General features: G+C 29.1%; 4 protein-coding genes and 2 pseudogenes across 6 annotated transcripts, besides 1 other annotated feature; 3 read left to right on the plus strand and 3 right to left on the minus strand.

Moving 5' to 3' along the window:
* Positions 1-12333: part of a mobile genetic element that runs on past both edges of the window.
* TVAGG3_0063820 (uncharacterized protein) lies at positions 1581-2282 on the minus strand (the record flags this gene model as incomplete). The annotated part of the gene is made up of 1 exon (XM_051221506.1): positions 1581-2282. The coding sequence occupies one exon, from the start codon at positions 2280-2282 to the stop codon at positions 1581-1583; it is 702 nt and encodes a 233-aa protein (XP_051106492.1).
* Positions 4519-5785, minus strand: TVAGG3_0063830 (annotated as a pseudogene). Its single transcript has one exon. A coding segment is annotated over exon 1 (1267 nt).
* Positions 5855-6070, plus strand: TVAGG3_0063840 (uncharacterized protein; the record flags this gene model as incomplete). Its single annotated transcript, XM_051221507.1, has 1 exon — positions 5855-6070. One exon carries the CDS (start codon positions 5855-5857, stop codon positions 6068-6070), a length of 216 nt encoding a protein of 71 aa, XP_051106493.1.
* TVAGG3_0063850 (N-acetylmuramoyl-l-alanine amidase family) lies at positions 6095-6331 on the minus strand (the record flags this gene model as incomplete). The annotated part of the gene is made up of 1 exon (XM_051221508.1): positions 6095-6331. The coding sequence occupies one exon, from the start codon at positions 6329-6331 to the stop codon at positions 6095-6097; it is 237 nt and encodes a 78-aa protein (XP_051106494.1).
* On the plus strand, positions 7682-8315 carry TVAGG3_0063860 (uncharacterized protein; the record flags this gene model as incomplete). The annotated part of the gene is made up of 1 exon (XM_051221509.1): positions 7682-8315. A coding segment is annotated over one exon (634 nt), but the record flags the coding sequence as incomplete, so codon positions are not given.
* Positions 9944-11345, plus strand: TVAGG3_0063870 (annotated as a pseudogene). Its single transcript has one exon. A coding segment is annotated over exon 1 (1402 nt).

Genomic DNA, 12333 nt, shown 5'->3' on the forward strand with positions numbered 1-12333 from the left:
ATTATGTCATTTAGGAAACCTTCTATGAATTCCTCATTTAAATTAAATCTTCCAATCTTCAAAACTTTAGGAAATGCATTTAATGCGTAATATCTTTGTTCTTCTGGTGGAATTGATGTTATATCATCCGTTATTCCTTTAATTTTTGAATTCATAAATAAAATTTCTTTTATATTTGATATCACTGCACCACCCTTGCAAACGAATTCAAAATGGTCATTTTTCAATACTATCTCCAAATCTCCATATTTCAACCTTTGCGTTTGTTCTGCCGTCTTTGAATTATATGCATATGTGGCGTAAGTAATGGTCTGTGCCTTAAGTTGCTGTGGTTGCTGTTGTTTAATCATTTATTATGATTTAAAAATAAATATTTAATCTGTTATCTCATCAGCTATTTTTTCTATTTGAAATTGCCATAATATTTCATTCATAAATTCTAAATCACAATCAAATAGGTCAGTTATTCTAAATTTAATATTTGATAAATCTTTTGAATGAAGAATAAATGAATTCCCGGATAATTGAAACGGATATGATAAAGAAAATGTGTTTAAGTTGATGGATAAAATGTTTTGTATTGATGGGTAAGAGTTAGGGTCTAATGTTTGATGTGAAAATCTCATTGGGGTATTAACTTTATCACATTTGATTAAAATGAAATTGGAACCAGTGTCAGAATACAAAACATCCCCAACATCTTTTTCAAAATTTAATATCCCCAACAATGAACGAAGATGAGGAGTACAAAATTTAATTTTCAGCGGGAATTTAATAAGGTTATTTATTTCATCAAGTTCAAAAAGTTTATCAGGTTTTGATTTAAAATTTTCTTCATACCATACGATAAATGATTCATTTAAATAACTTAAAATTGTGTTAATATCCCATTTCGTTATCACATTATTTATATACATATCATACGTTTTTTCAAGGTCATCTTTAATAAATGATATATAATCTGAAGGGTCTAAAAGAATGGGATTAAATTTACCACTCACAGAAACGAGAGTAACATTATAAATTCCGCTAACTGTTAAATTTAATTCACAACTATTATTCGAAATAATATTGATAATTGACATTTTTATTACGATTAAAAATATGGTAAAGCGTTATTTTCCAGTGATAAATAAAACTAGAATAAGATTACCTCAAGAATTCATAAATTCAACGAATAAGAAATTCATTCATGTTATAAATTTCAGTGTTTTCAGAAAATATGAGTCAATGTCATATTCATCATCGGGTTATATTTCACTTCATTCAAATTTAGTTCAATCAAACCCATATAATGACCATTTCATAAGATTTTCAGATGGTATTAAAAATGTAATTGATAGATTAAAATATGAACAGATTGACAATATCGAATTTTTGGAATTTTGGTTTAAATATCCTGATGGAAAAAAGATTGAAGTTAAAGATAAAGCTGATACTATAACAAAAACAATTACAATGACCGATCCAGATAGTGGGGAACAAAAAGAAATAAAACAAACGATAGAAACTGGTGAAAGGTCAATTATTATTGATTATGATTCAAAGGATTATTATTCAATAATGTTAATGCTTGAATATTAAATGGCCTTAACAAAGAATTTTTCAAGTGATATTTTATATTCATCAACTATTTTATTATAAATATCATTATATGTTAAATGAAGTTCAGTTGTTGTTCCGTTCTTTGATATCTTAATTGTGCTAATATCCTTTATAGGATTTATTTTTGCAACTGTTCCGCAGCATGAAACCTCATCATCTATGAAAAATTGAATCTTAACGTCTGAATCTTGAACATCACAAAGAATGGCGATAATGTGAATTAATGATTCATAAGGTAAAATAATTAAACCGGATTGATCAATTAAATTTATTATTGAATCATAATTATCAGTTATTATATCACGGTAAATTTTCATTAATTCAGAATTAATGTCTATTTTATATGGCGCATTGCGACTGGAATCGTATATTCCTGGGTTCTCGATGTTTGATGAAAGAGGTGGGGGGTATGTTGGATATGTGGGGATTTCAACAGGTTCTTTACCGGGTTCAGATAAAATGATTGGGTCTCCATTCTCATGGTTTTCTTCATTCTCCTCATTCTTCGGTAAGTCACGAGTTAATAAATTTGGTTGAGTTGCTGACCTTGTTAATTCAGGGCTAACATTAACTTTAACATTTTGAATAATTCGTGATTTATCATCATTTACGTTATAACCAACCGTAATCTCTGCTTTTGCGTTAGTGTTCTTTTGACTTGTGAAACGTCTTCTCATTTATAATTGAATTAAAAAAAGAAAAATATATTTAAAGTTTTATTTAGTTGTTACGGTAATATCCCAAGGTTCATCATTGTTTGCTTATACTTTCTTTGTAACTGCACCAATTATGTTATTGATATTGCTTTGAGTTTCTTCCAGTCTTATTTTATCATTTACAATATCTTTAATCATTTCATTACATGCATTCTTAAAACCATCTGATTTTTCTAATTTACGTCTATCACTTTCTTTAATTAAATCAAAGTTATAACCTTGTTGAGAATAAAGTGGTTTCTTTATCAATTCCTTGAACGCTTCTGCAAGTGAAGATGAAGAAATTCTTGCCACTTGAATTGGTTTAAATTCTGCTTTCATTGCTTCTTTCTGTTCATTGAACACTGGATCGAATAAAGCAACTTTAAAGAATTTCTTAGCTGGAATTTCAGGTCTCAAATTTGCATATTGACCATCAAACTGATTAACATATCGTGGTAATCCATCCGGTCCTTCTTCAATAGCGTTTAATTCTTCATTGAAATAAGAATATGGATTATGACGGTATGAATTAATTGGACCATGTTCACCTTCTCCAATGTATTGTTTAACAGCTTTTCCATTTTCATCAAATTGCATAGGATAACATTCATTATATGCTTTACGTTTAGGATAATCAGATACAGTTAATTTGTAACCATTTATGACTTTAATATTACCTCGACCATCAGTAACGAAAACTTCATTTATACCATCAGGTTTTCCATTTGGACCTGTAATGTCTGCTTCATGTGCTTCCCAATTTGGACCATGACGTTTGGCATATGCTTGAGCTTCTGGTAATGTTAAAACGTTTCTCATTTGTTTAACATCTTTTTGAAGACCAGCAACAATATGAACTAATTCTTTCATTCCGTCTGGAACTTTCATAGTTCTATTATATGCACCCCTTTTTGTTTGTCCCTTGTTTTAATGGAACCTGTAGAAGATTTGCTATTTCTGTCATGTTTAATTATAAATAAAAAATAAAAATTAATTATAAAAAGTTAATCAAATTTAACACATCCTTTATTTAAATCAACTATTATTTTTCCATGTTCACCTAATTGCTGATATTGTGTGTAAAGTTCATTAATGCTCATTGGTAAATTCACTTGATAAAGCATAACGTTCAACTGTTGACGACTAAAACCACTGAAAATGAAAAGTGTTGATAGATTTGATTTAATGTTTGTGCTTAATGCTTTGAAGTATTGAACAGCCATGAAGAATGAACACTGAATGTGTCGACATTGAGTTAATAACTGATTAAAATATGATTTCTCATTTGTTATTAGTTTTGATTTCACCGCATCATCTAGAAAAATGAGTGAATGCAAAAATTCTCTATCAAAATTTGAAATAGAAAGTGTTTCAAATAATTCATCCCGTTGTTTATCAATAATTTTATCCTCTAATCCTTGCTTCTTGATTGTATTATATAATTCTTTATACATTAAAAAGTTTTTTAAATAATCTTCTGCTTCTTCTTGTGATAAATAAATAATTGGAATTTTGATTAAATGCTTTAAAGATTCAAATGTATCATCTGAAGGTGAACCTGAACGGTTGATATAAATTAACACATGTGAATGGGGGAAGTGTTAGCAATAATGATAATTTGTTTTAATATCGTTAATGTTTTACCTTTATTCTGTTTACCAATTGCTGCAGTGATTGAATTTAAGTAACATTCAGAATATGGAATTTTCATTAATTTTTCCTTAGATAGAGCATTTCTATTATCACTCAATGCTTCATTAATCATATCATCTACGTATGTATTATATACTCCCGCTAATTCTTCAGAATTTAAATCCATTTAATCAAAAATAAATTTATAATTTTAACATTTCTATTCATCAATATTTCATCATATGAACTTCTATACTGTGGCGGTGTACCTGTTGGATGATATTTCAAACCTTCATCCGGTGTCCATGTCCAATACGTAGTCCTAGTAAACCAAACCTGAGGAGGATTTGTCACCTTTGAACAGTAAGTGTCATTTACACCCTGAATGATTGGATAAGCTTTCACTTGTACTGTAACTTGTGAGTTGAAAGTTTCTAATCCATCAAAGAATATACCCGCTCCATCACGTTGAACTGGAATAGTGCATAAGAATGAAGTTTGGTCTTTCCATGTTCTAGCTAATGGTGTGCCATCATCATCATTCAGTGGTCTAGTTAATGAGTCCTCGTATTCTTCTGTGCATTCATTCACTCCATCTAAATCAGAAGCTTGAAGCATACGTGTAAAGAATATGTCACCCACTGTGGTCATCGCTTGATCGGGGAAGTTTCTGGAATCTATAGTGACCTGAAGACCTCGAAGCATTGGATTTTCTAAAACTGTTCTTTGCATTGCATTCTTCGGAAATGCTAACACAACATCTGTAACATTATGAAGAGCGTATGAGAAATCTGAGCTAATACCTTCAGGAGTGATGCAACCTCCATTTAGTGAACGAACGTCAATATGTTGAGCTGGAATCATGAATGGATCTTCCTTACTGAATAAACGTGGTATTGCTTTAACTGATTCTTCAATTAAACCGTATCCTGGTGTAATACATTTATCCTCTAAAACTTCCATCTTTGTGCATGAAATAATAACATCATCAACTGTTGCGTCAGCAGATGTAGTGGCTAAGCCTGTAATTAATTTGGTAGAAAGTCCGATTTGTTGGAATTTGCGATCATATTTATAAACATGATTCATAATCTTTTCATAATTTTCATCAGTTATCTTTTCATAAACGTAATTTTGTAAATCAGCAACTCTTAACGGGTCAACCTGACAAAATACTAAAGTATCCCTGAAAACATAATATTTAAGAATGATTTCACCAAATGATTTAGGATAATCATCGAACGCCTGAAATGCTAACAAATCATTTACCGGAATAATCATATCAAAAGTGATATCAACTTCTTCATTTGCTTTCTTGAAAACTTCTGAAGGGTCAATATATTTACCACATACTGAGTTATCATATTTTGAACATTATTATATAACGAATGAACAAACTTTTTAACTTTCCTTTCTGATTTTGGTTTATATGTTGCAAATGCGAAAGATTCACGGGCGCAATCCATCTGAAGATAACCGGCATCACCTCTTTCGGTTTCTACTTCTAATTGTTTAAAGCTTTGATTTGATGATTTGTAACCAACGAATAAACGCATACATTTAAAAGCGGCATCACATGTGAAAGCTTTATTTGAAACTAGAGTTGCTTTAACTTTGCGTTTAATATATGTGTCACCTAATTGGTTCACATCATGAGCCGGATTTGTAATTCTTAAATGAGTTTGTTTATCATCAAAATATGGAGCATCAGAGTCATAGCATGAACTTTCAAGTTCTCTATAATATCTTCTTCCGTCATTCTTTGCGAATATTTCATTTATCTTTTCGAATGAATGAAATACATTTCCATTAATTGGTTTAGTGTTTGGCACCAAATAGTTAGTCGTCATTTATTATTAAATAAAAAATCAAAATTAAAATATGAAAATGAATTTTTAATTTTAATGAAATAATCAACTATGGCTGCAGGTATATTTAAGAAACTGTGGGATAAAGTAAAAAGAGGAGCGCATAAAGTTTGGGAAACAATGAAGAAAGGAGCAAATTGGATATTTAAGAATAAAGAAGCAATTAGTGACATTGCTGAATCAATAACACCAAAAGCTGCCCCAATAAGAGAAATTTTAAATAAAGGAGAAAAAGTTTATCAAAGACTACAACCAATACTAAGATAAAAATAATATTTATTTATTTTTCCACTATTTACCCCCTATTTTATTAAGTATTCCTTCAGCAATTCCACCAATTGCGTTACCTGCTTGTGCTCCCATCGCCGGATTACCTGCTTTAGTACCTAATACTCCACCTATGATAGTTCCTGCCGTTTTCGCTACTGGTGCCAAAAAGTTTGCAACAGGTTTAATAACCTTTTTATAAACCCAACCTGCAGCTTTCTTAATTCCATCCCATAATTTTTTAAAGAATCCTGCCGCCATTTCTGATTTAATATTAATTAAAAAAATATATTTCATCACTTATATTCTAATTTTTATTTAATGATAAATGAAACCGATTTTAAAAATAAATGAAACAGAGGAGGAAGAAATAAATGAAAGTGAAAATGTTCAACAAAAAATAAACGTTGTTAAACCAATTACTGAAATAAAAATTTTTTCATCTGTTGAAGAATTTAATGACTATTATGCTAATAATAAAAAATTATTTGAAGAATTGACAACATGTAAATTGAATAAAATGTTTAAAGTTGATGGATTCAAAATTTCAAAAATAAAAGGAGTGGTTAGTTTGAAATCTATTCCCCAATCAAGAATCACCTCATTAATGAAAATAGATGATTTAACAAAAAGAATAGAAATTATTGAAGAGCGAATAAATCAAATTATTGATTTCATAAATCATGACTCGTTGAGCCCGGGTCCTTAAAGCCCATCACTGAGTTCAAGGTTATATTCATCAAATATTTCATTATTAAATGCAACTTCTGCTAGTTTATTTATTTTTTCAATACGATCATTTGAAAGTCTATCGTTTAATTTTTTCTGAAGTTTTTCATTTTCTAGTTCTGAAACTTTATTTGGATGATATTTAAACCCGTTAAATTCTTTTTCCTCAGTTTTGATCATTAATTTACAAAGAACTTTTGTGGTTGGAATTCGTTTAAACCATTTATCATTAATATTTGTTATATATTCAATATCTGGAATTAATTCCCAAATTTTTGCATTTTCAATTAATTTATTATCAAATGCAAAAGCAATAGGTTTAATATTAAACTTACCTTTATAATATAAACTTTCTACATAATCATCGAAATAAACATCTACTTGTTTAACATTTTCAAGAATTGGTGAAAGAGCATCCATTAATTGATTGACGGTTACGAATCTTGATCCACTCATTTTCATACAAATTAAAAAAATAAATTATTCAAAAATGTAAGACATGAATTTTTAAAAAAATTTATTTTTTATTTCATTATGTATGGGTTGAGTGTAAATGTCTTACAATTTTGAAAATTTTTTAAATCTTGATTTATTCAAAAACGTAAGAATAAAAACCGTAAGAATCATACATTTTTTACTTCATATGTTAAAAAAAATGATACAAAATCGCTCGATATTGTATGAATTCTTACGTTTACAAAAAAAGTCACAAAACCCGTCATACCTACTACTGGAGATTATGGGAAATGTTCTGAATTCTTTAAATCTAGTATGTATGAGAGAGTAAAAGAAATTAGAAATAATTATTTTCATGAATGAAAAATAAACTTTAAAAATTCATGTCTTACATTTTTGAATAATTTATTTTTTATTTTATAATAAATGAGTATAACAACTAATTCATTGAAATCTTTAAAGTTCACTAATTCAGAATTAGAAAATATTTTAGAAAATTTTGGAGACGGTTCTTATCCAACATATATGCAGAATGTGAAAGAGTTTTCCAGATTGTTGAATGAATTTAAATATAACGGACCAATTACTAAAAAGGCTATAATGAGATATTTATATCCCAAAAAAGTTGAAAAACAGGAGAATATTCCTCTTTATGGTCCAGAGGACCTGGGCTCAGAGAGCCTTGAAACACCTCCTGAATATTTTGAAGAAAAAATCAAACAAGATGAATATTATAACGATGAGATTGAGAAATTGGAACAATTAAGAAATGAAATAGATGAAAAAATTAGTGAATTGAGAAATGCTGAGAATGAAGTAGAGGGTTTAATGAATATCCCAGCTTCAGAATCAGCAGTTCAAAAATCACATGAGGAAAGATATAAAAATTACTTTTTGGAATCTACTAAAAATTTATTAGATGGTGATATTGACGAAACACTTTCAGAAGAAGGCACAAAATTTATTCATAAACATAAGTTACAATTTATTGACGATGGAGATTATCCATGTATATTACTTTCACCTCCTCTTGATTCTGAAAAATTCAAAAAAGCACTGAAAAATGTAACATATGCAACAAATACGATTAAGAAAGAAGACCATGATATTTACACAAATTATTATTTAAATAAATGTACAGGTGTTGATAAAGTTTTTGATTTATTAGATAAAATATCAAAAGAAACCATTGGAACATATAAAATTTTATGCGATTGTGGTTTCATTATTGAAGATACCAATAATGTTTCATATGAAAGAACAGCACCGAAGGAAGACGAAGTGGAAAGGTCTATACCATTCGTTATTAAGAACATAAAAGATATGAAAACTTATAAACATTATATTTATTCATTTATTTCAGAAAAAATGGAAGCAACCCATAAAACATCATCTCATCATTTTATAGCTATTCATACATTCCTTTTCAAAGTTGTGAAATTAAATAAGACAGGAATTAGATTTAATGTATTAGGGTACGCATTCTTGAGTAAATTAAAATGCATTCGTCACGTCGCAGATGATAAAAATTTATGTGTTCTTAATTCATTTTATGGGCTTTAACCCTGGACTCTCTGAGTCTCGGACTTTAAAAAAATAAACTTTATTTTTATTTTTTAATTTTTATTCTTACATAAATGAACAAAAATGGAACAGCTAAAATGAATGATAATCAAATTAGAGCAGAAGGTAGAAGGTTATTTAAACGCTTCTATAACATTCTTGATGGTGTTAATCCTAAAACTCGTAGAAGCTATTTAAATGAAGCAATAGATTCATATGAAGGGTTTGCCATTTCATCAGAAAGTGAGAGATTAGCGAGAATGTTAAATGTTAATATTGATTTTTATTATTGTGACCCTCAACCAGAAGACGTAGACATTAACAAGGTAGACTTTCCATTAGTGGAATCAATAATGATAGATCCAGAATTTGAAACAGTAAATATTTTATTAACACAGAGTCCATGTGGAAAACTTCACGCTGACAGAATTACAGACGTTGAAGCACTCACAGGATATAAAGTTTGCCCCTTTTGCAAAGAAGAAGTATATTCTATCCGTGATGATCCAGAAAGGAAAAACCAAAGAAGATTTTTAAAACATTGTGAGAAATGTAAAGAAAATAATGGGAGATTAATTCAAGACGTTCAGTTGCAAAAGACACAGCAACCATATGCACCACATATTACGAAACAGAAGATATATCAGTGGTTATTAGCACATAATTTGCAGAAATATTATAAACCGACAAGATATTATATTACTTTTGACTTCGAAACATTAGAGACTAAAGAAGAATTACAACTTTCTGAATGTGCAACTTTGAACGCTTACTTAAAACCATTCATGGTATCATCAACGGTTAAATTAAATGATAAAACATATACGAGGAATTTTTGCTTAACTTCGAGTGATTCTTTTATTTCTGATTGGATTGAGTTTTTATTTTCAACCTGTTCATTAGTTGCTAAATCAAATATTGAACAATATGAAGAATTAATGAAGTCGCAAACGACCAAACGGTGGGGACTTTGTCTCATACATTAAATGAGAACAAAAGGAAGCATTTAAAGAGCTTTTAGATGAAGAATTTAATAAAGTGAATATCATAGGTTTTAATTCGGGAAAGTTTGATTTAAATTTAATTCTTCGTGATTTAAACACTGCAAAATGGAAAATAAAATCAATGCTGGGTTCATCTTCACAATTTAAGCAAATCATTGTAAAGAAAACAAACGTTCCATATGAATTGAGATTTATTGACATCAGAAATTATATAGCGGGTGGGACATTAGACCAATTCACTCAAGATTTCGGAAACAATAAATCACGTGTTAAATCCTTTTTCCCTTATCAATTCATCACATGGGAGAATTACGAAGATGAATTATATAAAAAGGAACCATTCACGAAAGATTCATTTTATTCAGCATTAACACAAGAAACAATATCCGATTCAGATTATCAAATATATCTCAATGATGCTAAAAATTTTGAGAATAGATTAGAATATTTTATTCATTATTGCAATAAAGACGTTGAAATTATGATTGACCCAATTGATAAAATTATTGAAGAAACATTTGTTTATAAAATTGACATGCTTCATAATCTTTCTTTATCATCGAATGCTTCAATGATTCGTTACGCTTTAGCATATAAGACTTTAATCCTAATGAAAAATATCCAGAAGAGATAGAATCAAGTTTTGAATTAACGAAAAAGTATTGGAAATATAAAATTGAATCATATAAGAAACAAGATGAAAAAGCAGAAAGAGATACTAAAAACAATGTTTCAATGGATGATTTTCAATACTATCACGATTTAATCCTTTCATCTAAATGCAAAATGTGTGGTAAAGCGTTTACATATGCAAATAAACCAACATTGGATAGAATCGATAATGAAAAACCACATACCAAAGAAAATTGTCAGTTAATGTGTTGTTATTGCAATGTCGTAAAATCAAATAAAGATGAAGATGTTCAACGTTTAAGAATCAATTTAAGAAATTATGCATTAAAAAATAATTTACCAATGACTTTAGATTCAGTTGAAGCTTATCACATTCTCCGTAATGGAATTACTGGTGGTCTATCAAATGTTCAACATAGAGTAATCTTAAAGGAATCACGCACATTAATAAACTTTCATATAATCCAGAAACTAAAACTGTATCAAATGAGGACACCACCAACATTATGACTCATTTCGTTGGTGTTGATTTTAATTCATTATATCCTTCATCATTTTCATCTAATCCTCATGATTTCATTCAATATACTGACCATAAAATGTATATGCCGGGAAGATTGAATGGTGTTATCATTTGTGATACAGCAACAAAGAAAGCAAAAGCACTGGGAATAATTAAGAAGAAAAATACTTTATTCGTGGCTGAAGTAAAGGGTCACATTGATGAAAAATACATTAATGATTACATAAACTTTTTACCGATAATAAGAAACTTAGATATTATCACAGATGAAAAAACAATTGGCAGTTTTATGTATAATTACATGAAATCAAACAATCTACCAGTTGACCAGAAACAGAGAAAATTAACTCAGTTAGCATCAACACACAACCAATATCAACCATTTTCTTCTTATTATCTTTGGTATCTAATAGACAGATTTCATTTTATCATCGATATTCAATCAATTTTAACATTTACGAAAAACACTTGCTTTAATGAATTTGCGAACAAATTTATGAACGAAAGACAAAAGGCTGAATTAGAAGGAAATAAAGGAAAAAGTTTATTTTGCAAGATTTCACTTAATGGATCATATGGTTACGATGCAATGAATACACAAAATTACGCAAAGACTAAAATAATGAATGCACAGAAGGCACGCGTTGCATGTATGTCAAATAAGTTTAAAAACATAAGAGAAATAGGTGAAGATACATATCAAGTGATGCTTAAAGATAGATTTTATAGATGTGATACATGTTTACAAGAGGCATTCTTCACTTTAGATAATGCTAAATACTGGTATTTGGTTTTCATTTATGATTTTATGTATAAATGCATGATGTTAATCGTTTTCATTTCATTGAAGGTGATACTGATTCATCTTATTGGGCAATCGCTGGCGACCCAAATCTTCCTAACACTCAAGCATTTCAAGCAATTGTTACCGATAAACAATTTTATGATAAAAACATTTTCAAATTCGCACCTTTTGATTTCTTCTGTTTTGATGAGAAATTTAAACCTAAATTAAAGAATAAAGCTGAAGAAAAAGCACATGAGAAGAAGTTATTGGGTTTAGCAATTGAGAAACAAGGTGATAACATGGTTGCTTTATGCCCTAAGTGTTATACATCATTCAACGGTTCAATTGATGGAAGTGATTTTAAAAAGATTGCACAAAAAATGAAAGGTGTTAGTTTACGACAAAATAAACAATTAACACCTAAAAATTATTTGGATATAATAAATGATAAAGTGATATTTGATGGTCAGAATATTAATTTACAACTTAAAAACGGGTCAATGACTCGCTTAACAATCGGTAAGACTGCATTAACAGGAGCACACACTAAGGCTGTATGTTGTGAAAA

This window comes from Trichomonas vaginalis, chromosome IV (assembly GCF_026262505.1).
Source record: "Trichomonas vaginalis G3 chromosome IV, whole genome shotgun sequence".
NCBI lineage: Eukaryota > Parabasalia > Trichomonadida > Trichomonadidae > Trichomonas > Trichomonas vaginalis.